The 27,710-nt window shown below is 44.0% G+C and overlaps 1 protein-coding gene across 2 annotated transcripts in view; it reads left to right on the forward strand.

The window, feature by feature from the left end:
* Nucleotides 1–27,710, forward strand: part of ntpcr (nucleoside-triphosphatase, cancer-related) — a 66,171-nt gene that overhangs the window by 15,618 nt on the left and 22,843 nt on the right. Inside the window, exons 2-4 of one of the 2 annotated variants that reach the window (XM_055934115.1) lie at nucleotides 17,089–17,251; nucleotides 18,054–18,156; nucleotides 24,961–25,170. In XM_055934115.1, coding sequence (XP_055790090.1) covers nucleotides 17,089–17,251; nucleotides 18,054–18,156; nucleotides 24,961–25,170 — 476 coding nt within the window. The remainder of the gene's footprint in view (nucleotides 1–17,088; nucleotides 17,252–18,053; nucleotides 18,157–24,960; nucleotides 25,171–27,710) is intronic. The other variant, XM_055934196.1, reaches the window with a different exon arrangement.

The following is a 27,710-nucleotide window of genomic DNA, read 5'->3' on the forward strand; positions in this document are numbered from 1 at the left end:
CGTAGCCTAGATGTCATGTTATATCCGTAGCCTAGATGTCATGTGTATCAGGTTATATCCGTAGCCTAGATGTCAGGTTATATCCGTAGCCTAGATGTCAGGTTATATCCGTAGTCTAGATGTCATGTTATATCCGTAGCCTAGATGTCATGTGTATCAGGTTATATCCGTAGCCTAGATGTCATGTTATATCCGTAGCCTAGATGTCAGGTTATATCCGTAGTCTAGATGTCAGGTTATATCTGTAGTCTTGATGTCATGTGTATCAGGTTATATCCGTAGTCTAGATGTCATGTTATATCCGTAGCCTAGATGTCATGTGTATCAGGTTATATCCGTAGCCTAGATGTCAGGTTATATCCGTAGCCTAGATGTCAGGTTATATCCGTAGTCTAGATGTCATGTTATATCCGTAGCCTAGATGTCAGGTTATATCCGTAGCCTAGATGTCATGTGTATCAGGTTATATCCGTAGTCTAGATGTCAGGTTATATCCGTAGCCTAGATGTCAGGTTATATCTGTAGTCTAGATGTCATGTGTATCAGGTTATATCCGTAGCCTAGATGTCAGGTTATATCTGTAGTCTAGATGTCATGTGTATCAGGTTATATCCGTAGCCTAGATGTCATGTGCATCAGGTTATATCCGTAGCCTAGATGTCAGGTTATATCCGTACCCTAGATGTCAGGTTATATCCGTACCCTAGATGTCAGGTTATATCCGTAGCCTAGATGTCAGGTTATATCCGTAGCCTAGATGTCATGTGTATCAGGTTATATCCGTAGCCTAGATGTCATGTGTATCAGGTTATATCCGTAGCCTAGATGTCATGTGTATCAGGTTATATCCGTAGCCTAGATGTCAGGTTATATCCGTAGCCTAGATGTCAGGTTATATCCGTAGCCTAGATGTCATGTGTATCAGGTTATATCCGTAGCCTAGATGTCAGGTTATATCCGTAGCCTAGATGTCAGGTTATATCCGTAGCCTAGATGTCATGTGTATCAGGTTATATCCGTAGTCTAGATGTCAGGTTATATCCGTAGCCTAGACGTCAGGTTATATCTGTAGTCTAGATGTCATGTGTATCAGGTTATATCCGTAGCCTAGATGTCAGGTTATATCCGTAGCCTAGATGTCATGTGTATCAGGTTATATCCGTAGCCTAGATGTCAGGTTATATCCGTAGTCTAGATGTCAGGTTATATCCGTAGCCTAGATGTCAGGTTATATCCGTAGCCTAGATGTCATGTGTATCAGGTTATATCCGTAGCCTAGATGTCAGGTTATATCCGTAGCCTAGATGTCATGTGTATCAGGTTATATCCGTAGCCTAGATGTCATGTGTATCAGGTTATATCCGTAGCCTAGATGTCAGGTTATATCCGTAGCCTAGATGTCAGGTTATATCCGTAGTCTAGATGTCAGGTTATATCCGTAGCCTAGATGTCAGGTTATATCCGTAGTCTAGATGTCAGGTGTATCAGGTTATATCCGTAGTCTAGATGTCAGGTGTATCAGGTTATATCCGTAGTCTAGATGTCATGTGTATCAGGTTATATCCGTAGCCTAGATGTCAGGTTATATCCGTAGCCTAGATGTCAGGTTATATCCGTAGTCTAGATGTCAGGTTATATCCGTAGCCTAGATGTCAGGTTATATCCGTAGTCTAGATGTCATGTGTATCAGGTTATATCCGTAGCCTAGATGTCAGGTTTTATCCGTAGCCTAGATGTCATGTGTATCAGGTTATATCCGTAGCCTAGATGTCATGTGTATCAGGTTATATCCGTAGCCTAGATGTCAGGTTATATCCGTAGCCTAGATGTCAGGTTATATCCGTAGCCTAGATGTCAGGTTATATCCGTAGCCTAGATGTCATGTGTATCAGGTTATATCCGTAGCCTAGATGTCAGGTTATATCCGTAGCCTAGATGTCATGTGTATCAGGTTATATCCGTAGCCTAGATGTCAGGTTATATCCGTAGCCTAGATGTCATGTGTATCAGGTTATATCCGTAGCCTAGATGTCATGTGTATCAGGTTATATCCGTAGCGTAGATGTCAGGTTATATCCGTAGCCTAGATGTCAGGTTATATCCGTAGCCTAGATGTCAGGTTATATCCGTAGTCTAGATGTCATGTGTATCAGGTTATATCCGTAGTCTAGATGTCATGTGTATCAGGTTATATCCGTAGTCTAGATGTCATGTGTGTCAGGTTATATCCGTAGCCTAGATGTCAGGTTATATCAGGTTATATCCGTAGCCTAGATGTCAGGTTATATCCGTAGCCTAGATGTCAGGTTATATCCGTAGTCTAGATGTCATGTGTATCAGGTTATATCCGTAGCCTAGATGTCATGTGTATCAGGTTATATCCGTAGTCTAGATGTCATGTTATATCCGTAGCCTAGATGTCAGGTTATATCCGTAGCCTAGATGTCATGTGTATCAGGTTATATCCGTAGCCTAGATGTCATGTGTATCAGGTTATATCCGTAGCCTAGATGTCAGGTTATATCTGTAGTCTAGATGTCATGTGTATCAGGTTATATCCGTAGCCTAGATGTCAGGTTATATCTGTAGTCTAGATGTCATGTGTATCAGGTTATATCCGTAGCCTAGATGTCATGTGTATCAGGTTATATCCGTAGCCTAGATGTCAGGTTATATCCGTAGCCTAGATGTCACGTCCATCAGGTTATATCCGTAGTCTAGATGTCATGTGTATCAGGTTATATCTGTAGTCTAGATGTCATGTGTATCAGGTTATATCCGTAGCCTAGATGTCAGGTTATATCCGTAGTCTAGATGTCATGTGTATCAGGTTATATCCGTAGCCTAGATGTCTTGTGTATCAGGTTATATCCGTAGCCTAGATGTCATGTGTATCAGGTTATATCCGTAGCCTAGATGTCAGGTTATATCCGTAGCCTAGATGTCATGTGCATCATGTTATATCCGTAGCCTAGATGTCTTGTGTATCAGGTTATATCCGTAGCCTAGATGTCAGGTTATATCCGTAGCCTAGATGTCATGTGTATCAGGTTATATCCGTAGCCTAGATGTCATGTGTATCAGGTTATATCCGTAGTCTAGATGTCATGTGTATCAGGTTATATCCGTAGCCTAGATGTCAGGTTATATCCGTAGCCTAGATGTCAGGTTATATCCGTAGCCTAGATGTCATGTGTATCAGGTTATATCCGTAGCCTAGATGTCAGGTTATATCCGTAGCCTAGATGTCATGTGTATCAGGTTATATCCGTAGCCTAGATGTCATGTGTATCAGGTTATATCCGTAGCCTAGATGTCATGTGTATCAGGTTATATCCGTAGCCTAGATGTCAGGTTATATCCGTAGTCTAGATGTCAGGTTATATCCGTAGCCTAGATGTCAGGTTATATCCGTAGTCTAGATGTCAGGTTATATCCGTAGCCTAGATGTCAGGTTATATCCGTAGTCTAGATGTCATGTGTATCAGGTTATATCCGTAGTCTAGATGTCATGTGTATCAGGTTATATCCGTAGCCTAGATGTCAGGTTATATCCGTAGTCTAGATGTCATGTGTATCAGGTTATATCCGTAGCCTAGATGTCATGTTATATCCGTAGCCTAGATGTCAGGTTATATCCGTAGCCTAGATGTCATGTGTATCAGGTTATATCCGTAGTCTAGATGTCAGGTTATATCCGTAGCGTAGATGTCAGGTTATATCCGTAGCCTAGATGTCACGTGTATCAGGTTATATCCGTAGTCTAGATGTCATGTGTATCAGGTTATATCCGTAGCCTAGATGTCATGTGTATCAGGTTATATCCGTACCCTAGATGTCAGGTTATATCCGTACCCTAGATGTCAGGTTATATCCGTAGCCTAGATGTCAGGTTATATCCGTAGTCTAGATGTCATGTGTATCAGGTTATATCCGTACCCTAGATGTCAGGTTATATCCGTAGCCTAGATGTCAGGTTATATCCGTAGTCTAGATGTCATGTGCATCATGTTATATCCGTAGCCTAGATGTCATGTGTATCAGGTTATATCCGTAGCCTAGATGTCAGGTTATATCCGTAGCCTAGATGTCAGGTTATATCCGTAGCCTAGATGTCATGTGTATCAGGTTATATCCGTAGCCTAGATGTCAGGTTATATCCGTAGTCTAGATGTCAGGTTATATCCGTAGCCTAGATGTCATGTGTATCAGGTTATATCCGTAGTCTAGATGTCATGTGTATCAGGTTATATCCGTAGCCTAGATGTCATGTGTATCAGGTTATATCTGTAGCCTAGATGTCAGGTTATATCCGTAGCCTAGATGTCAGGTTATATCTGTAGCCTAGATGTCATGTGTATCAGGTTATATCCGTAGCCTAGATGTCAGGTTATATCCGTAGCCTAGATGTCATGTGTATCAGGTTATATCCGTAGCCTAGATGTCATGTGTATCAGGTTATATCCGTAGTCTAGATGTCATGTGTATCAGGTTATATCCGTAGCCTAGATGTCATGTTTATCAGGTTATATCCGTAGCCTAGATGTCAGGTTATATCCGTAGCCTAGATGTCATGTGTATCAGGTTATATCCGTAATCTAGATGTCATGTGTATCAGGTTATATCCGTAGCCTAGATGTCATGTATATCAGGTTATATCCGTAGCCTAGATGTCATGTTTATCAGGTTATATCCGTAGCCTAGATGTCAGGTTATATCCGTAGCCTAGATGTCAGGTTATATCCGTAGCCTAGATGTCATGTGTATCAGGTTATATCCGTAGCCTAGATGTCAGGTTATATCCGTAGCCTAGATGTCATGTGTATCAGGTTATATCCGTAGCCTAGATGTCAGGTTATATCCGTAGCCTAGATGTCATGTGTATCAGGTTATATCCGTAGCCTAGATGTCAGGTTATATCCGTAGCCTAGATGTCAGGTTATATCCGTAGTCTAGATGTCATGTGTATCAGGTTATATCCGTAGCCTAGATGTCAGGTTATATCCGTAGCCTAGATGTCAGGTTATATCCGTAGCCTAGATGTCAGGTTATATCCGTAGTCTAGATGTCATGTGTATCAGGTTATATCCGTAGCCTAGATGTCAGGTTATATCCGTAGCCTAGATGTCAGGTTATATCCGTAGCCTAGATGTCATGTGTATCAGGTTATATCCGTAGCCTAGATGTCAGGTTATATCCGTAGCCTAGATGTCATGTGCATCAGGTTATATCCGTAGCCTAGATGTCATGTTATATCCGTAGTCTAGATGTCAGGTTATATCCGTAGCCTAGATGTCATGTGTATCAGGTTATATCCGTAGCCTAGATGTCATGTTTATCAGGTTATATCCGTAGCCTAGATGTCAGGTTATATCCGTAGCCTAGATGTCAGGTTATATCCGTAGCCTAGATGTCAGGTTATATCCGTAGCCTAGATGTCATGTGTATCAGGTTATATCCGTAGCCTAGATGTCATGCGTATCAGGTTATATCCGTAGCCTAGATGTCAGGTTATATCCGTAGCCTAGATGTCATGTGTATCAGGTTATATCCGTAGCCTAGATGTCATGTGTATCAGGTTATATCCGTAGCCTAGATGTCAGGTTATATCCGTAGCCTAGATGTCATGTGTATCAGGTTATATCCGTAGCCTAGATGTCAGGTTATATCCGTAGCCTAGATGTCATGTGTATCAGGTTATATCCGTAGCCTAGATGTCATGTGTATCAGGTTATATCCGTAGCCTAGATGTCAGGTTATATCTGTAGTCTAGATGTCATGTGTATCAGGTTATATCCGTAGCCTAGATGTCAGGTTATATCTGTAGTCTAGATGTCATGTGTATCAGGTTATATCCGTAGCCTAGATGTCATGTGTATCAGGTTATATCCGTAGCCTAGATGTCAGGTTATATCCGTAGCCTAGATGTCACGTCCATCAGGTTATATCCGTAGTCTAGATGTCATGTGTATCAGGTTATATCTGTAGTCTAGATGTCATGTGTATCAGGTTATATCCGTAGCCTAGATGTCAGGTTATATCCGTAGTCTAGATGTCATGTGTATCAGGTTATATCCGTAGCCTAGATGTCTTGTGTATCAGGTTATATCCGTAGCCTAGATGTCATGTGTATCAGGTTATATCCGTAGCCTAGATGTCAGGTTATATCCGTAGCCTAGATGTCATGTGCATCATGTTATATCCGTAGCCTAGATGTCTTGTGTATCAGGTTATATCCGTAGCCTAGATGTCAGGTTATATCCGTAGCCTAGATGTCATGTGTATCAGGTTATATCCGTAGCCTAGATGTCATGTGTATCAGGTTATATCCGTAGTCTAGATGTCATGTGTATCAGGTTATATCCGTAGCCTAGATGTCAGGTTATATCCGTAGCCTAGATGTCAGGTTATATCCGTAGCCTAGATGTCATGTGTATCAGGTTATATCCGTAGCCTAGATGTCAGGTTATATCCGTAGCCTAGATGTCATGTGTATCAGGTTATATCCGTAGCCTAGATGTCATGTGTATCAGGTTATATCCGTAGCCTAGATGTCATGTGTATCAGGTTATATCCGTAGCCTAGATGTCAGGTTATATCCGTAGTCTAGATGTCAGGTTATATCCGTAGCCTAGATGTCAGGTTATATCCGTAGTCTAGATGTCAGGTTATATCCGTAGCCTAGATGTCAGGTTATATCCGTAGTCTAGATGTCATGTGTATCAGGTTATATCCGTAGTCTAGATGTCATGTGTATCAGGTTATATCCGTAGCCTAGATGTCAGGTTATATCCGTAGTCTAGATGTCATGTGTATCAGGTTATATCCGTAGCCTAGATGTCATGTTATATCCGTAGCCTAGATGTCAGGTTATATCCGTAGCCTAGATGTCATGTGTATCAGGTTATATCCGTAGTCTAGATGTCAGGTTATATCCGTAGCGTAGATGTCAGGTTATATCCGTAGCCTAGATGTCACGTGTATCAGGTTATATCCGTAGTCTAGATGTCATGTGTATCAGGTTATATCCGTAGCCTAGATGTCATGTGTATCAGGTTATATCCGTACCCTAGATGTCAGGTTATATCCGTACCCTAGATGTCAGGTTATATCCGTAGCCTAGATGTCAGGTTATATCCGTAGTCTAGATGTCATGTGTATCAGGTTATATCCGTACCCTAGATGTCAGGTTATATCCGTAGCCTAGATGTCAGGTTATATCCGTAGCCTAGATGTCAGGTTATATCCGTAGTCTAGATGTCATGTGTATCAGGTTATATCCGTACCCTAGATGTCAGGTTATATCCGTAGCCTAGATGTCAGGTTATATCCGTAGTCTAGATGTCATGTGCATCATGTTATATCCGTAGCCTAGATGTCATGTGTATCAGGTTATATCCGTAGCCTAGATGTCAGGTTATATCCGTAGCCTAGATGTCAGGTTATATCCGTAGCCTAGATGTCATGTGTATCAGGTTATATCCGTAGCCTAGATGTCAGGTTATATCCGTAGTCTAGATGTCAGGTTATATCCGTAGCCTAGATGTCATGTGTATCAGGTTATATCCGTAGTCTAGATGTCATGTGTATCAGGTTATATCCGTAGCCTAGATGTCATGTGTATCAGGTTATATCTGTAGCCTAGATGTCAGGTTATATCCGTAGCCTAGATGTCAGGTTATATCTGTAGCCTAGATGTCATGTGTATCAGGTTATATCCGTAGCCTAGATGTCAGGTTATATCCGTAGCCTAGATGTCATGTGTATCAGGTTATATCCGTAGCCTAGATGTCATGTGTATCAGGTTATATCCGTAGTCTAGATGTCATGTGTATCAGGTTATATCCGTAGCCTAGATGTCATGTTTATCAGGTTATATCCGTAGCCTAGATGTCAGGTTATATCCGTAGCCTAGATGTCATGTGTATCAGGTTATATCCGTAATCTAGATGTCATGTGTATCAGGTTATATCCGTAGCCTAGATGTCATGTATATCAGGTTATATCCGTAGCCTAGATGTCATGTTTATCAGGTTATATCCGTAGCCTAGATGTCAGGTTATATCCGTAGCCTAGATGTCAGGTTATATCCGTAGCCTAGATGTCATGTGTATCAGGTTATATCCGTAGCCTAGATGTCAGGTTATATCCGTAGCCTAGATGTCATGTGTATCAGGTTATATCCGTAGCCTAGATGTCAGGTTATATCCGTAGCCTAGATGTCATGTGTATCAGGTTATATCCGTAGCCTAGATGTCAGGTTATATCCGTAGCCTAGATGTCAGGTTATATCCGTAGTCTAGATGTCATGTGTATCAGGTTATATCCGTAGCCTAGATGTCAGGTTATATCCGTAGCCTAGATGTCAGGTTATATCCGTAGCCTAGATGTCAGGTTATATCCGTAGTCTAGATGTCATGTGTATCAGGTTATATCCGTAGCCTAGATGTCAGGTTATATCCGTAGCCTAGATGTCAGGTTATATCCGTAGCCTAGATGTCATGTGTATCAGGTTATATCCGTAGCCTAGATGTCAGGTTATATCCGTAGCCTAGATGTCATGTGCATCAGGTTATATCCGTAGCCTAGATGTCATGTTATATCCGTAGTCTAGATGTCAGGTTATATCCGTAGCCTAGATGTCATGTGTATCAGGTTATATCCGTAGCCTAGATGTCATGTTTATCAGGTTATATCCGTAGCCTAGATGTCAGGTTATATCCGTAGCCTAGATGTCAGGTTATATCCGTAGCCTAGATGTCAGGTTATATCCGTAGCCTAGATGTCATGTGTATCAGGTTATATCCGTAGCCTAGATGTCATGCGTATCAGGTTATATCCGTAGCCTAGATGTCAGGTTATATCCGTAGCCTAGATGTCAGGTTATATCCGTAGCCTAGATGTCATGTGCATCAGGTTATATCCGTAGCCTAGATGTCAGGTTATATCCGTAGCCTAGATGTCAGGTTATATCCGTAGCCTAGATGTCATGTGTATCAGGTTATATCCGTAGCCTAGATGTCAGGTTATATCCGTAGTCTAGATGTCATGTGTATCAGGTTATATCCGTAGTCTAGATGTCATGTGTATCAGGTTATATCCGTAGCCTAGATGTCATGTGTATCAGGTTATATCCGTAGCCTAGATGTCAGGTTATATCCGTAGTCTAGATGTCAGGTTATATCCGTAGTCTAGATGTCATGTTATATCCGTAGCCTAGATGTCATGTGTATCAGGTTATATCCGTAGCCTAGATGTCAGGTTATATCCGTAGCCTAGATGTCAGGTTATATCCGTAGCCTAGATGTCATGTGTATCAGGTTATATCCGTAGCCTAGATGTCAGGTTATATCCGTAGCCTAGATGTCAGGTTATATCCGTAGCCTAGATGTCAGGTTATATCTGTAGCCTAGATGTCATGTGTATCAGGTTATATCCGTAGCCTAGATGTCATGTGTATCAGGTTATATCCGTAGCCTAGATGTCAGGTTATATCCGTAGCCTAGATGTCATGTGTATCAGGTTATATCCGTAGCCTAGATGTCATGTGTATCAGGTTATATCCGTAGCCTAGATGTCAGGTTATATCCGTAGCCTAGATGTCATGTGTATCAGGTTATATCCGTAGCCTAGATGTCAGGTTATATCCGTAGCCTAGATGTCATGTGTATCAGGTTATATCCGTAGCCTAGATGTCATGTGTATCAGGTTATATCCGTAGTCTAGATGTCATGTGTATCAGGTTATATCCGTAGCCTAGATGTCATGTGTATCAGGTTATATCCGTAGTCTAGATGTCATGTGTATCAGGTTATATCTGTAGTCTAGATGTCATGTGTATCAGGTTATATCCGTAGTCTAGATGTCAGGTTATATCCGTAGTCTAGATGTCAGGTTATATCTGTAGTCTAGATGTCAGGTTATATCCGTAGCCTAGATGTCAGGTTATATCCGTAGCCTAGATGTCATGTGTATCAGGTTATATCCGTAGCCTAGATGTCAGGTTATATCCGTAGCCTAGATGTCAGGTTATATCCGTAGCCTAGATGTCATGTGTATCAGGTTATATCCGTAGCCTAGATGTCATGTGTATCAGGTTTTATCCGTAGCCTAGATGTCAGGTTATATCCGTAGCCTAGATGTCATGTGTATCAGGTTATATCTGTAGTCTAGATGTCAGGTTATATCCGTAGTCTAGATGTCATGTGTATCAGGTTATATCCGTAGCCTAGATGTCATGTGTATCAGGTTATATCCGTAGCCTAGATGTCAGGTTATATCCGTAGTCTAGATGTCATGTGTATCAGGTTATATCCGTAGCCTAGATGTCATGTGTATCAGGTTATATCCGTAGCCTAGATGTCAGGTTATATCCGTAGCCTAGATGTCATGTGTATCAGGTTATATCCGTAGCCTAGATGTCATGTGTATCAGGTTATATCCGTAGCCTAGATGTCAGGTTATATCCGTAGCCTAGATGTCATGTTATATCCGTAGTCTAGATGTCATGTGTATCAGGTTATATCCGTAGCCTAGATGTCAGGTTATATCCGTAGCCTAGATGTCAGGTTATATCCGTAGTCTAGATGTCATGTGTATCAGGTTATATCCGTAGCCTAGATGTCAGGTTATATCCGTAGCCTAGATGTCATGTGTATCAGGTTATATCCGTAGCCTAGATGTCAGGTTATATCCGTAGCCTAGATGTCAGGTTATATCCGTAGCCTAGATGTCAGGTTATATCCGTAGTCTAGATGTCATGTGTATCAGGTTATATCCGTAGCCTAGATGTCAGGTTATATCCGTAGTCTAGATGTCATGTGTATCAGGTTATATCTGTAGTCTAGATGTCATGTGTATCAGGTTATATCCGTAGCCTAGATGTCAGGTTTTATCCGTAGCCTAGATGTCAGGTTTTATCCGTATCCTAGATGTCAGGTTTTATCCGTAGCCTAGATGTCAGGTTATATCCGTAGTCTAGATGTCAGGTGTATCAGGTTATATCCGTAGCCTAGATGTCATGTGTATCAGGTTATATCCGTAGCCTAGATGTCAGGTTATATCCGTAGCCTAGATGTCATGTGTGTCAGGTTATATCCGTAGCCTAGATGTCAGGTTATATCCGTAGCCTAGATGTCATGTGTATCAGGTTATATCCGTAGCCTAGATGTCAGGTTATATCCGTAGCCTAGATGTCATGTGTATCAGGTTATATCCGTAGCCTAGATGTCATGTGTATCAGGTTATATCTGTAGCCTAGATGTCATGTGTATCAGGTTATATCCGTAGCCTAGATGTCAGGTTATATCCGTAGTCTAGATGTCATGTGTATCAGGTTATATCCGTAGCCTAGATGTCAGGTTATATCCGTAGCCTAGATGTCATGTTTATCAGGTTATATCCGTAGCCTAGATGTCAGGTTATATCCGTAGCCTAGATGTCATGTGTATCAGGTTATATCCGTAGCCTAGATGTCAGGTTATATCCGTAGCCTAGATGTCAGGTTATATCCGTAGCCTAGATGTCATGTGTATCAGGTTATATCCGTAGCCTAGATGTCAGGTTATATCCGTAGCCTAGATGTCAGGTTATATCCGTAGCCTAGATGTCAGGTTATATCCGTAGCCTAGATGTCATGTTTATCAGGTTATATCCGTAGCCTAGATGTCAGGTTATATCCGTAATCTAGATGTCATGTGTATCAGGTTATATCCGTAGCCTAGATGTCATGTGTATCAGGTTATATCCGTAGCCTAGATGTCATGTGTATCAGGTTATATCCGTAGCCTAGATGTCATGTATATCAGGTTATATCCGTAGCCTAGATGTCAGGTTATATCCGTAGCCTAGATGTCATGTGTATCAGGTTATATCCGTAGCCTAGATGTCATGTGTATCAGGTTATATCCGTAGTCTAGATGTCATGTGTATCAGGTTATATCCGTAGCCTAGATGTCATGTGTATCAGGTTATATCCGTAGCCTAGATGTCATGTGTATCAGGTTATATCCGTAGCCTAGATGTCATGTGTATCAGGTTATATCCGTAGCCTAGATGTCATGTGTATCAGGTTATATCCGTAGCCTAGATGTCATGTGTATCAGGTTATATCCGTAGCCTAGATGTCAGGTTATATCCGTAGCCTAGATGTCATGTGTATCAGGTTATATCCGTAGCCTAGATGTCATGTGTATCAGGTTATATCCGTAGCCTAGATGTCATGTGTATCAGGTTATATCCGTAGCCTAGATGTCATGTGTATCAGGTTATATCCGTAGCCTAGATGTCAGGTTATATCCGTAGCCTAGATGTCAGGTTATATCCGTAGCCTAGATGTCATGTGTATCAGGTTTTATCCGTATCCTAGATGTCAGGTTTTATCCGTAGCCTAGATGTCAGGTTATATCCGTAGCCTAGATGTCAGGTTATATCCGTAGCCTAGATGTCAGGTTATATCCGTAGCCTAGATGTCATGTGTATCAGGTTATATCCGTAGCCTAGATGTCAGGTTATATCTGTAGTCTAGATGTCATGTGTATCAGGTTATATCCGTAGCCTAGATGTCATGTGTATCAGGTTATATCCGTAGCCTAGATGTCAGGTTATATCCGTAGTCTAGATGTCATGTGTATCAGGTTATATCCGTAGCCTAGATGTCAGGTTATATCCGTAGTCTAGATGTCAGGTTATATCCGTAGCCTAGATGTCATGTGTATCAGGTTATATCCGTAGTCTAGATGTCATGTGTATCAGGTTATATCCGTAGCCTAGATGTCAGGTTATATCCGTAGCCTAGATGTCATGTGTATCAGGTTATATCCGTAGCCTAGATGTCATGTGTATCAGGTTATATCCGTAGCCTAGATGTCATGTGTATCAGGTTATATCCGTAGCCTAGATGTCATGTGTATCAGGTTATATCCGTAGCCTAGATGTCATGTGTATCAGGTTATATCCGTAGCCTAGATGTCAGGTTATATCCGTAGCCTAGATGTCATGTGTATCAGGTTATATCCGTAGCCTAGATGTCATGTGTATCAGGTTATATCCGTAGCGTAGATGTCAGGTTATATCCGTAGCCTAGATGTCATGTGTATCAGGTTATATCCGTAGTCTAGATGTCATGTGTATCAGGTTATATCCGTAGTCTAGATGTCATGTGTATTAGGTTATATCCGTAGCCTAGATGTCATGTGTATCAGGTTATATCCGTAGCCTAGATGTCATGTGTATCAGGTTATATCCGTAGTCTAGATGTCAGGTTATATCCGTAGCCTAGATGTCATGTGCATCAGGTTATATCCGTAGCCTAGATGTCATGTGCATCAGGTTATATCCGTAGCCTAGATGTCAGGTTATATCCGTAGCCTAGATGTCAGGTTATATCCGTAGCCTAGATGTCATGTGTATCAGGTTATATCCGTAGCCTAGATGTCATGTGTATCAGGTTATATCCGTAGCCTAGATGTCATGTGTATCAGGTTATATCTGTAGCCTAGATGTCATGTGTATCAGGTTATATCCGTAGCCTAGATGTCATGTGTATCAGGTTATATCCGTAGCCTAGATGTCATGTGTATCAGGTTATATCCGTAGCCTAGATGTCATGTGTATCAGGTTATATCCGTAGCCTAGATGTCATGTGTATCAGGTTATATCCGTAGCCTAGATGTCAGGTTATATCCGTAGCCTAGATGTCATGTGTATCAGGTTATATCCGTAGCCTAGATGTCATGTTATATCCGTAGCCTAGATGTCATGTGTATCAGGTTATATCCGTATCCTAGATGTCAGGTTTTATCCGTAGCCTAGATGTCAGGTTATATCCGTAGCCTAGATGTCAGGTTATATCCGTAGCCTAGATGTCAGGTTATATCCGTAGCCTAGATGTCATGTGTATCAGGTTATATCCGTAGCCTAGATGTCAGGTTATATCCGTAGCCTAGATGTCATGTGTATCAGGTTATATCCGTAGCCTAGATGTCAGGTTATATCCGTAGCCTAGATGTCATGTGTATCAGGTTATATCCGTAGCCTAGATGTCAGGTTATATCTGTAGTCTAGATGTCATGTGTATCAGGTTATATCCGTAGCCTAGATGTCATGTGTATCAGGTTATATCCGTAGCCTAGATGTCAGGTTATATCCGTAGTCTAGATGTCATGTGTATCAGGTTATATCCGTAGCCTAGATGTCAGGTTATATCCGTAGTCTAGATGTCATGTGTATCAGGTTATATCCGTAGCCTAGATGTCAGGTTATATCTGTAGTCTAGATGTCAGGTTATATCCGTAGCCTAGATGTCATGTGTATCAGGTTATATCCGTAGCCTAGATGTCATGTGTATCAGGTTATATCCGTAGCCTAGATGTCAGGTTATATCCGTAGTCTAGATGTCATGTGTATCAGGTTATATCCGTAGCCTAGATGTCATGTGTATCAGGTTATATCTGTAGTCTAGATGTCATGTGTATCAGGTTATATCCGTAGTCTAGATGTCATGTGTATCAGGTTATATCCGTAGCCTAGATGTCAGGTTATATCCGTAGTCTAGATGTCATGTGTATCAGGTTATATCCGTAGCCTAGATGTCATGTGTGTCAGGTTATATCCGTAGCCTAGATGTCATGTGTATCAGGTTATATCCGTAGCCTAGATGTCAGGTTATATCCGTAGCCTAGATGTCAGGTTATATCCGTAGCCTAGATGTCATGTGTATCAGGTTATATCCGTAGCCTAGATGTCAGGTTATATCCGTAGCCTAGATGTCATGTGTATCAGGTTATATCCGTAGCCTAGATGTCAGGTTATATCTGTAGTCTAGATGTCATGTGTATCAGGTTATATCCGTAGCCTAGATGTCATGTGTATCAGGTTATATCCGTAGCCTAGATGTCAGGTTATATCCGTAGTCTAGATGTCATGTGTATCAGGTTATATCCGTAGCCTAGATGTCAGGTTATATCCGTAGTCTAGATGTCATGTGTATCAGGTTATATCCGTAGCCTAGATGTCAGGTTATATCTGTAGTCTAGATGTCAGGTTATATCCGTAGCCTAGATGTCAGGTTATATCCGTAGTCTAGATGTCATGTGTATCAGGTTATATCCGTAGCCTAGATGTCAGGTTATATCCGTAGTCTAGATGTCATGTGTATCAGGTTATATCCGTAGCCTAGATGTCATGTGTATCAGGTTATATCTGTAGTCTAGATGTCATGTGTATCAGGTTATATCCGTAGTCTAGATGTCATGTGTATCAGGTTATATCTGTAGTCTAGATGTCAGGTTATATCCGTAGCCTAGATGTCAGGTTATATCCGTAGCCTAGATGTCAGGTTATATCCGTAGTCTAGATGTCATGTGTATCAGGTTATATCCGTAGCCTAGATGTCAGGTTATATCCGTAGTCTAGATGTCAGGTTATATCCGTAGTCTAGATGTCAGGTTATATCCGTAGCCTAGATGTCAGGTTATATCCGTAGCCTAGATGTCAGGTTATATCCGTAGCCTAGATGTCATGTGTATCAGGTTATATCCGTAGCCTAGATGTCAGGTTATATCCGTAGCCTAGATGTCATGTGTATCAGGTTATATCCGTAGCCTAGATGTCAGGTTATATCCGTAGCCTAGATGTCATGTGTATCAGGTTATATCCGTAGCCTAGATGTCAGGTTATATCCGTAGCCTAGATGTCAGGTTATATCCGTAGTCTAGATGTCATGTGTATCAGGTTATATCCGTAGCCTAGATGTCAGGTTATATCCGTAGCCTAGATGTCAGGTTATATCCGTAGCCTAGATGTCATGTGTATCAGGTTATATCCGTAGCCTAGATGTCATGTGTATCAGGTTATATCCGTAGCCTAGATGTCAGGTTATATCCGTAGCCTAGATGTCATGTGTATCAGGTTATATCCGTAGCCTAGATGTCATGTGTATCAGGTTATATCCGTAGTCTAGATGTCATGTGTATCAGGTTATATCCGTAGTCTAGATGTCATGTGTATCAGGTTATATCCGTAGTCTAGATGTCATGTGTATCAGGTTATATCCGTAGCCTAGATGTCATGTGTATCAGGTTATATCCGTAGTCTAGATGTCATGTGTATCAGGTTATATCCGTAGCCTAGATGTCATGTGTATCAGGTTATATCCGTAGCCTAGATGTCAGGTTATATCCGTAGCCTAGATGTCATGTGTATCAGGTTATATCCGTAGCCTAGATGTCAGGTTATATCCGTAGCCTAGATGTCATGTTTATCAGGTTATATCCGTAGCCTAGATGTCATGTGTATCAGGTTATATCCGTAGCCTAGATGTCATGTGTATCAGGTTATATCCGTAGCCTAGATGTCATGTGTATCAGGTTATATCCGTAGCCTAGATGTCAGGTTATATCCGTAGCCTAGATGTCATGTGTATCAGGTTATATCCGTAGCCTAGATGTCATGTGTATCAGGTTATATTCGTAGCCTAGATGTTCATTTTCAATTTGACACTCTCATTGCCCCCCATACAAACCACCCTGACTTGCTTAATAATTAATGGTCTGCTTTACCTGGACATATTTTGGTGGAAGTTAACCCTCTCTCTTCGCCTCGTCCTCTCTGGTGTGTCCCGGTGTGTGGTGTGGTCCTCTCTGGTGTGTCCCGGTGTGTGGTGTGGTCCTCTCTGGTGTGTCCCGGTTTCCACTGGATAACACACACAGTCAGATTCCAAAGCCACAAAGTCAAAATTGGCTACAAAAGTTTGCATGCTCGTCTTATTTGAAGGATAGGGTTAGGCATAAAGTTACCAGTTTGGTTAGGTTTAGAATCACATTTAGGATATCGTTTTTAGAAGTGGGAGGGTTTAGCCATAATTATGACTTTGTGGCTGTGTTAACTAGAGACAATGTGCATTCTGATTTTCTCTGTAAGTGAATGGTGTGACCTTCGCCAAATACTAACAAAAAACAACTCTGTTTATGAGTCAGTACTTTACATTATGATCAAATATTGCATTTCTGTTGATCGTCATGGTTTGAAGGCCCCAAGAAGACAAACTACTTCATTTTGGATATGACATGACCCTCTTCTATTGTGAAGGTGTGGGTAAGACCACCCTGGTGCAGAAGGCCTGTGACGTAATGGTGTCTTCAGGTGTGTCTGTGGAGGGCTTCTACACCCAGGAGGTCAGGGAGGGGAGGCGCAGGATCGGTTTCGACGTCGTCACTGTGACCGGACAGAGAGGACTCTTGTCCAGAGTCAGGTAGGCTTCAGTCACGGGTCAATATTTTACATAATCAACCAAAATGGTCGACCTATTTCTGTAAGGGCCGGTTCCCCAGACACACATTAAGCCAAGTTCAGGACTAAAAAACATTTTCAATGTACATTCTCTATTGTTACTTTTCAAATCAAACTTTATTTGTCACATGCGCCGAATACAACAAGTGTAGACTTTACTGTGAAATGCTTACTAACAAGCCCTTAACCAACAGTGCAGTTCAAGAAGAAGAAAATATTTACCAAGTAGACGAGGCTATATACAGGGTATTACATTACAGAGTCAATGTGGAGGCTATATACAGGGTATTACGGTACAGATACGTGATGTGATATGTGGAGGCTATATACAGGGTATTACGGTACAGAGTCAATGTGGAGGCTATATACAGGGTGTTACGGTACAGAGTCAATGTGGAGGCTATATACAGGGGCCACCAGTACCGAGTCAATGTGGAGGCTATATACAGGGGCCACCGGTACAGAGTCAGTGTGCGAGGGGTACAGGCTTGTTGAGGTAATCTGTACATGTAGGTGGGGGTGAAGTGACTATGCATAGATAACAAACAAACAGCAAGTAGCAGTAGTGTTCACGAGGGGGAGGGGGGTGGGGGGGGGGGGTGTCAATGTAAATTGTCTGGTGCTGATTTTCAGTCCAGGACTTGCCCTAATCTGTCTCTGGGAAACAGTCCCCTGTGTGTTAATGTGTTTTTGCCCTAATCTGTGTCTGGGAAACAGTCCCCTGTGTGTTAATGTGTTTTCTCTGCTGTCTTTGTTCTGTTCAGAGAGAAGTCTGTAGCTTCACATGGAGGGAGAGAGTACACTGTTGGACAGTATGTAGTGGATGTACCATCGTTTGAGAACCTGGCTCTACCTCTCTTCAGAAACGTACGTTATTATTGCACTATTTAACTAAGCAGTGATTTTCCTCCTATGTCAGGGTTGTGAGCAGTGATTTTCCTCCTATGTCAGGGTTGTGAGCAGTGATTTTCCTCCTATGTCAGGGTTGTGAGCAGTGATTTTCCTCCTATGTCAGGGTTGTGAGCAGTGATTTTCCTCCTATGTCAGGGTTGTGAGCAGTGATTTTCCTCCTATGTCAGGGTTGTGAGCAGTGATTTTCCTCCTATGTCAGGGTTGTGAGCAGTGATTTTCCTCCTATGTCAGGCTTGTGAGCAGTGATTTTCCTCATTCAGTACCAGTCGAAGGTTTGGACACACCTACTCATTCCAGGGTCTTTCTTTATTTTGTACTATTTTCTAAATTGTAAAATAATAGTGAAGACATCAAAACTATGACATAACACATATGGAATCATGTAGTAACAAGTTAAAGTTAAACAAATCAAAGTAGACACCCTTTGCCTTGATGACAGCTTTAAACACTCTTGGTATTCTCTGGTAGTAGAGTAGACCCTCAGCAGCTCTGGTAGTAGAGTAGAGTAGACCCTCAGCAGCTCTGGTAGTAGAGTAGACCCTCAGCAGCTCTGGTAGTAGAGTAGAGTAGACCCTCAGCAGCTCTGGTAGTAGAGTAGACCCTCAGCAGCTCTGGTAGTAGAGTAGAGTAGACCCTCAGCAGCTCTGGTAGTAGAGTAGAGTAGACCCTCAGCAGCTCTGGTAGTAGAGTAGAGTAGACCCTCAGCAGCTCTGGTAGTAGAGTAGAGTAGACCCACAGCAGCTCTGGTAGTAGAGTAGAGTAGACCCTCAGCAGCTCTGGTAGTAGAGTAGAGTAGACCCACAGCAGCTCTGGTAGTAGAGTAGAGTAGACCCTCAGCAGCTCTGGTAGTAGAGTAGACCCTCAGCAGCTCTGGTAGTAGAGTAGACCCTCAGCAGCTCTGGTAGTAGAGTAGACCCTCAGCAGCTCTGGTAGTAGAGTAGACCCTCAGCAGCTCTGGTAGTAGAGTAGACCCACAGCAGCTCTGGTAGTAGAGTAGAGTAGACCCACAGCAGCTCTGGTAGTAGAGTAGACCCTCAGCAGCTCTGGGAGTAGAGTAGAGTAGACCCTCAGCAGCTCTGGTAGTAGAGTAGACCCTCAGCAGCTCTGGTAGTAGAGTAGAGTAGACCCTCAGCAGCTCTGGTAGTAGAGTAGACCCTCAGCAGCTCTGGTAGTAGAGTAGACCCTCAGCAGCTCTGGTAGTAGAGTAGACTCTCAGCAGCTCTGGTAGTAGAGTAGAGTAGACCCTCAGCAGCTCTGGTAGTAGAGTAGAGTAGACCCTCAGCAGCTCTGGTAGTAGAGTAGAGTAGACCCTCAGCAGCTCTGGTAGTAGAGTAGACCCTCAGCAGCTCTGGTAGTAGAGTAGACCCTCAGCAGCTCTGGTAGTAGAGTAGACCCTCAGCAGCTCTGGTAGTAGAGTAGACCCTCAGCAGCTCTGGTAGTAGAGTAGACCCTCAGCAGCTCTGGTAGTAGAGTAGACCCACAGCAGCTCTGGTAGTAGAGTAGAGTAGACCCACAGCAGCTCTGGTAGTAGAGTAGACCCTCAGCAGCTCTGGTAGTAGAGTAGAGTAGACCCTCAGCAGCTCTGGTAGTAGAGTAGACCCTCAGCAGCTCTGGTAGTAGAGTAGACCCTCAGCAGCTCTGGTAGTAGAGTAGAGTAGACCCTCAGCAGCTCTGGTAGTAGAGTAGACCCTCAGCAGCTCTGGTAGTAGAGTAGACCCTCAGCAGCTCTGGTAGTAGAGTAGAGTAGACCCTCAGCAGCTCTGGTAGTAGAGTAGACCCTCAGCAGCTCTGGTAGTAGAGTAGACCCTCAGCAGCTCTGGTAGTAGAGTAGACCCTCAGCAGCTCTGGTAGTAGAGTAGACCCTCAGCAGCTCTGGTAGTAGAGTAGACCCTCAGCAGCTCTGGTAGTAGAGTAGAGTAGACCCTCAGCAGCTCTGGTAGTAGAGTAGAGTAGATCCTCAGCAGCTCTGGTAGTAGAGTAGAGTAGACCCACAGCAGCTCTGGTAGTAGAGTAGACCCTCAGCAGCTCTGGTAGTAGAGTAGACCCTCAGCAGCTCTGGTAGTAGAGTAGACCCTCAGCAGCTCTGGTAGTAGAGTAGAGTAGACCCTCAGCAGCTCTGGTAGTAGAGTAGAGTAGACACTCAGCAGCTCTGGTAGTAGAGTAGAGTAGACCCACAGCAGCTCTGGTAGTAGAGTAGAGTAGACCCTCAGCAGCTCTGGTAGTAGAGTAGAGTAGACCCACAGCAGCTCTGGTAGTAGAGTAGAGTAGACCCACAGCAGCTCTGGTAGTAGAGTAGAGTAGACCCACAGCAGCTCTGGTAGTAGAGTAGAGTAGACCCTCAGCAGCTCTGGTAGTAGAGTAGACCCTCAGCAGCTCTGGTAGTAGAGTAGACCCTCAGCAGCTCTGGTAGTAGAGTAGACCCTCAGCAGCTCTGGTAGTAGAGTAGACCCTCAGCAGCTCTGGTAGTAGAGTAGAGTAGACCCTCAGCAGCTCTGGTAGTAGAGTAGAGTAGACCCTCAGCAGCTCTGGTAGTAGAGTAGACCCTCAGCAGCTCTGGTAGTAGAGTAGAGTAGACCCTCAACAGCTCTGGTAGTAGAGTAGAGTAGACCCACAGCAGCTATGGTAGTAGAGTAGAGTAGATCCTCAGCAGCTCTGGTAGTAGAGTAGAGTAGACCCACAGCAGCTCTGGTAGTAGAGTAGACCCTCAGCAGCTCTGGTAGTAGAGTAGAGTAGACCCACAGCAGCTCTGGTAGTAGAGTAGAGAAGACCCTCAGCAGCTCTGGTAGTAGAGTAGAGTAGACCCACAGCAGCTCTGGTAGTAGAGTAGAGTAGACCCACAGCAGCTCTGGTAGTAGAGTAGAGTAGACCCTCAGCAGCTCTGGTAGTCGAGTAGACCCTCAGCAGCTCTGGTAGTAGAGTTGAGTAGACCCACAGCAGCTCTGGTAGTAGAGTAGAGTAGACCCTCAGCAGCTCTGGTAGTAGAGTAGAGTAGAGTAGACCCACAGCAGCTCTGGTAGTAGAGTAGACCCTCAGCAGCTCTGGTAGTAGAGTAGACCCTCAGCAGCTCTGGTAGTAGAGTAGACCCTCAGCAGCTCTGGTAGTAGAGTAGAGTAGACCCTCAGCAGCTCTGGTAGTAGAGTAGAGTAGACCCTCAGCAGCTCTGGTAGTCGAGTAGACCCTCAGCAGCTCTGGTAGTAGAGTTGAGTAGACCCACAGCAGCTCTGGTAGTAGAGTAGAGTAGACCCTCAGCAGCTCTGGTAGTAGAGTAGAGTAGAGTAGACCCACAGCAGCTCTGGTAGTAGAGTAGAGTAGACCCTCAGCAGCTCTGGTAGTAGAGTTGAGTAGACCCACAGCAGCTCTGGTAGTAGAGTAGACCCTCAGCAGCTCTGGTAGTAGAGTAGAGTAGACCCACAGCAGCTCTGGTAGTAGAGTAGAGTAGATCCTCAGCAGCTCTGGTAGTAGAGTAGAGTAGACCCACAGCAGCTCTGGTAGTAGAGTAGACCCTCAGCAGCTCTGGTAGTAGAGTAGAGTACACCCTCAGCAGCTCTGGTAGTAGAGTAGACCCTCAGCAGCTCTGGTAGTAGAGTAGAGTAGACCCACAGCAGCTCTGGTAGTAGAGTAGAGTAGACCCACAGCAGCTCTGGTAGTAGAGTAGAGTAGACCCTCAGCAGCTCTGGTAGTAGAGTAGAGTAGACCCTCAGCAGCTGTGGTAGTAGAGTACACCCTCAGCAGCTCTGGTAGTAGAGTAGAGTAGACCCTCAGCAGCTCTGGTAGTAAGGTAGAGTAGACCCACAGCAGCTCTGGTAGTAGAGTAGAGTAGACCCTCAGCAGCTCTGGTAGTAGAGTAGACCCTCAGCAGCTCTGGTAGTAGATTAGACCCACAGCAGCTCTGGTAGTAGAGTAGAGTAGACCCTCAGCAGCTCTGGTAGTAGAGTAGAGTAGACCCACAGCAGCTCTGGTAGTAGAGTAAAGTAGACCCACAGCAGCTCTGGGAGTAGAGTAGACCCTCAGCAGCTCTGGTAGTAGAGTAGACCCTCAGCAGCTCTGGTAGTAGAGTAGACCCTCAGCAGCTCTGGTAGTAGAGTAGAGTAGACCCTCAGCAGCTCTGGTAGTAGAGTAGAGTAGACCCTCAGCAGCTCTGGTAGTCGAGTAGACCCTCAGCAGCTCTGGTAGTAGAGTTGAGTAGACCCACAGCAGCTCTGGTAGTAGAGTAGAGTAGACCCTCAGCAGCTCTGGTAGTAGAGTTGAGTAGACCCACAGCAGCTCTGGTAGTAGAGTAGAGTAGACCCTCAGCAGCTCTGGTAGTAGAGTTGAGTAGACCCACAGCAGCTCTGGTAGTAGAGTAGAGTAGACCCTCAGCAGCTCTGGTAGTAGAGTAGAGTAGACCCACAGCAGCTCTGGTAGTAGAGTAGAGTAGACCCTCAGCAGCTCTGGTAGTAGAGTAGAGTAGACCCTCAGCAGCTCTGGTAGTAGAGTAGAGTAGACCCACAGCAGCTCTGGTAGTAGAGTAGAGTAGACCCTCAGCAGCTCTGGTAGTAGAGTAGAGTAGACCCTCAGCAGCTCTGGTAGTAGAGTAAAGTAGACCCTCAGCAGCTCTGGTAGTAGAGTAGAGTAGACCCTCAGCAGCTCTGGTAGTAGAGTAGAGTAGACCCTCAGCAGCTCTGGTAGTAGAGTAGAGTAGACCCTCAGCAGCTCTGGTAGTAGAGTAGAGTAGACCCTCAGCAGCTCTGGTAGTAGAGTAGACCCTCAGCAGCTCTGGTAGTAGAGTAGACCCTCAGCAGCTCTGGTAGTAGAGTAGACCCTCAGCAGCTCTGGTAGTAGAGTAGACCCTCAGCAGCTCTGGTAGTAGAGTAGACCCTCAGCAGCTCTGGTAGTAGAGTAGACCCTCAGCAGCTCTGGTAGTAGAGTAGAGTAGACCCTCAGTAGCTCTGGTAGTAGAGTAGAGTAGACCCTCAGCAGCTCTGGTAGTAGAGTAGAGTAGACCCTCAGCAGCTCTGGTAGTAGAGTAGAGTAGACCCTCAGCAGCTCTGGTAGTAGAGTAGACCCTCAGCAGCTCTGGTAGTAGAGTAGAGTAGACCCTCAGCAGCTCTGGTAGTAGAGTAGACCCTCAGCAGCTCTGGTAGTAGAGTAGAGTAGACCCTCAGCAGCTTGTGGTTGTCTCTAACCTCTCTCTCTCTCTGTGTTTGTGGTGAGTGATGTCTCTAACCTCTCTCTCTCTCTCTGTGTTTGTGGTGAGTGATGTCTCTAACCTCTCTCTCTGTGTTTGTGGTGAGTGATGTCTCTAACCTCTCTCTCTGTGTTTGTGGTGAGTGATGTCTCTAACCTCTCTCTCTGTGTTTGTGGTGAGTGATGTCTCTAACCTCTCTCTCTCTCTGTGTGTTTGTGGTGAGTGATGTCTCGAACCTCTTTCTCTCTCTGTGTTTGTGGTGAGTGATGTCTCTAACCTCTCTCTCTCTCTGTGTTTGTGGTGAGTGATGTCTCTAACCTCTCTCTCTCTGTGTGTTTGTGGTGAGTGATGTCTCTAACCTCTCTCTCTCTCTGTGTTTGTGGTGAGTGATGTCTCTAACCTCTCTCTTTCTCTGTGTTTGTGGTGAGTGATGTCTCTAACCTCTCTCTCTCTCTGTGTTTGTGGTGAGTGATGTCTCTAACCTCTCTCTCTGTGTTTGTGGTGAGTGATGTCTCTAACCTCTCTCTTTCTCTGTGTTTGTGGTGAGTGATGTCTCTAACCTCTCTCTTTCTCTGTGTTTGTGGTGAGTGTTGTCTCTAACCTCTCTCTCTCTCTGTGTTTGTGGTGAGTGATGTCTCTAACCTCTCTCTTTCTCTGTGTTTGTGGTGAGTGATGTCTCTAACCTCTCTCTCTCTCTGTGTTTGTGGTGAGTGATGTCTCTAACCTCTCTCTCTGTGTTTGTGGTGAGTGATGTCTCTAACCGCTCTCTCTGTGTTTGTGGTGAGTGATGTCTCTAACCTCTCTCTCTCTGTGTGTTTGTGGTGAGTGATGTCTCTAACCTCTCTCTCTCTCTGTGTTTGTGGTGAGTGATGTCTCTAACCTCTCTCTCTGTGTTTGTGGTGAGTGATGTCTCTAACCTCTCTCTCTGTGTTTGTGGTGAGTGATGTCTCTAACCTCTCTCTCTGTGTTTGTGGTGAGTGATGTCTCTAACCTCTCTCTTTCTCTGTGTTTGTGGTGAGTGATGTCTCTAACCTCTCTCTCTGTGTTTGTGGTGAGTGATGTCTCTAACCTCTCTCTTTCTCTGTGTTTGTGGTGAGTGATGTCTCTAACCTCTCTCTCTCTCTGTGTTTGTGGTGAGTGATGTCTCTAACCGCTCTCTCTCTCTCTGTGTTTGTGGTGAGTGATGTCTCTAACCTCTCTCTCTGTGTTTGTGGTGAGTGATGTCTCTAACCTCTCTCTCTGTGTTTGTGGTGAGTGATGTCTCTAACCTCTCTCTTTGTGTTTGTGGTGAGTGATGTCTCTAACCTCTCTCTCTGTGTTTGTGGTGAGTGATGTCTCTAACCTCTCTCTCTGTGTTTGTGGTGAGTGATGTCTCTAACCGCTCTCTCTGTGTTTGTGGTGAGTGATGTCTCTAACCTCTCTCTCTGTGTTTGTGGTGAGTGATGTCTCTAACCTCTCTCTCTGTGTTTGTGGTGAGTGATGTCTCTAACCTCTCTCTCTCTCTGTGTTTGTGGTGAGTGATGTCTCTAACCTCTCTCTCTCTCTGTGTTTGTGGTGAGTGTTGTCTCTAACCTCTCTCTCTCTCTGTGTAGCTTGACTCTTCATGCAGTAGCGACCGTCAGGTGTTCATCATAGATGAGGTTGGTAAAATGGAGCTGTTCAGCCAGGCGTTCATCAGGTCAGTCAGACAGACCCTGGACTCTCTAGTCGTCTCTGTCCTGGGGACTATACCCGTCCCTTCAGGCAAACCACTGGGTTTCGTGGAGGAGATACGGACCAGGAAGGACGTCACTGTCTTCACTGTGAGTACACACAAATAATCCCACTCTCTCTGTATCTATCTGATTTTACCTCCCTCATTGTAGGGACATCAATTGTTCAGCCTACTCGACAGACCCTATGGAGTCTGGTTAAATTGGTTTCGAACCCTATGGAGTCTGGTTAAATTGGTCTCGGACACTATGGAGTCTGGTTAAATTGGTCTCGACCCTATGGAGTCTGGTTAAATTGGTCTCAGACACTATGGAGTCTGGTTAAATTGGTCTCAGACCGTAGGGAGTCTGGTTAAATTGGTCTCAGACACTATGGAGTCTGGTTAAATTGGTCTCAGACCCTATGGAGTCTGGTTAAATTGGTCTCAGACCCTAGGGAGTCTGGTTAAATTGGTCTCAGACCCTAGGGAGTCTGATTAAATTGGTCTCAGACCCTATGGAGTCTAGTTAAATTGGTCTCGACCCCTATGGTGTCTGGTTAAATTGGTCTCGAACCCTATGGAGTTTGGTTAAATTGGTCTCGAACCCTATGGAGTCTGGTTAAATTGGTCTCAGACCGTAGGGAGTCTGGTTAAATTGGTCTCGACACCTATGGAGTCTGGTTAAATTGGTCTCGACCCTTATGGAGTCTGGTTAAATTGGTCTCAGACCGTAGGGAGTCTGGTTAAATTGGTCTCAGACCATAGGGAGTCTGGTTAAATTGGTCTCAGACCGTAGGGAGTCTGGTTAAATTGGTCTCAGACCGTAGGGAGTCTGGTTAAATTGGTCTCGACCGTAGGGAGTCTGGTTAAATTGGTCTCGACCCTATGGAGTCTGGTTAAATTGGTCTCGACCCTATGGAGTCTGGTTAAATTGGTCTCGACCCTATGGAGTCTAGTTAAATTGGTCTCGACCCTATGGAGTCTGGTTAAATTGGTCTCGACCCTATGGAGTCTGGTTAAATTGGTCTCGACCCTATGGAGTCTGGTTAAATTGGTCTCGACCCTATGGAGTCTGGTTAAATTGGTCTCGACCCTATGGAGTCTGGTTAAATTGGTCTCGGACACTATGGAGTCTGGTTAAATTGGTCTCGACCCTATGGAGTCTGGTTAAATTGGTCTCGACCCTATGGAGTCTGGTTAAATTGGTCTCGAGCCTATGGAGTCTGGTTAAATTGGTCTCGACACCTATGGAGTCTGGTAAATTGGTCTCGACCCTTATGGAGTCTGGTTAAATTGGTCTCAGACCGTAGGGAGTCTGGTTAAATTGGTCTCAGACCGTAGGGAGTCTGGTTAAATTGGTCTCAGACCGTAGGGAGTCTGGTTAAATTGGTCTCGACCCTATGGAGTCTGGTTAAATTGGTCTCGACCCTATGGAGTCTGGTTAAATTGGTCTCGACCCTATGGAGTCTGGTTAAATTGGTCTCGACCCTATGGAGTCTGGTTAAATTGGTCTCGACACTATGGAGTCTGGTTAAATTGGTCTCAACCCTATGGAGTCTGGTTAAATTGGTCTCGACCATATGGAGTCTGGTTAAATTGGTCTCAGACCGTAGGGAGTCTGGTTAAATTGGTCTCAGACCGTAGGGAGCCTTGTTAAATTGGTCTCGACCCTATGGAGTCTGGTTAAATTGGGCTCGACCCTATGGAGTCTGGTTAAATTGGTCTCAGACCGTAGGGAGTCTGGTTAAATTGGTCTCAGACCGTAGGGAGTCTGGTTAAATTGGTCTCAGACCGTAGGGAGTCTGGTTAAATTGGTCTCGACCCTATGGAGTCTGGTTAAATTGGTCTCAGACCGTAGGGAGTCTGGTTAAATTGGTCTCAGACCGTAGGGAGTCTGGTTGAATTGGTCTCGACCCTATGGAGTCTGGTTAAATTGGTCTCGACCCTATGGAGTCTGGTTAAATTGGTCTCGACCCTATGGAGTCTGGTTAAATTGGTCTCGACCCTATGGAGTCTGGTTAAATTGGTCTCGAGCCTATGGAGTCTGGTGAAATTGGTCTATATGTATATATGTTATATATAATACAGTGCCTTTCAAAAGTATTCACCCCTTGGCGTTTGTCCTAATGTGTTGCATTACAACCTGTAATATAAATAGATTTTTATTCGGATTTCATGTAATGGACGACGCAAAATAGTCCAAATTGGTGAAGTGAAATAAAACAAATAACTTGTTTTAAAAAATTCTAAAAAGAAATTCGGAAAAGTGGTGCGTGCATATGTATTCACCCCCTTTGCTATGAAGCCCCTAAATAAGATCTGGTGCAACCAAATACATTCAGAAGTCACATAATTTGTTGAAGTCCACCTGTGTGCAATCTAATTGTCACATGATCTGTCACATGATCTCAGTGTATATACACACACCTGTTCTGAAAGGCCGCGGAGTCTGCAACACATCTAAGCAAGGGGTACCACCAAGCAAGCGGTACTATGAAGACCAAGGAGCTCTAAAAACAGGTTAGGGACAAAGTTGTGGAGAAGTACAGATCAGGGTTGGGTTATAAAATAATATCCGAAACTCACGGACCAGGCAAGGAGGGCATTAATCAGAGAGCCAACAAAGAGACCAAAGATAGCCCTGAAGGA

This window comes from Salvelinus fontinalis, chromosome 1, assembly GCF_029448725.1.
Source record: "Salvelinus fontinalis isolate EN_2023a chromosome 1, ASM2944872v1, whole genome shotgun sequence".
NCBI classification, from domain to species: Eukaryota; Metazoa; Chordata; class Actinopteri; order Salmoniformes; family Salmonidae; genus Salvelinus; species Salvelinus fontinalis.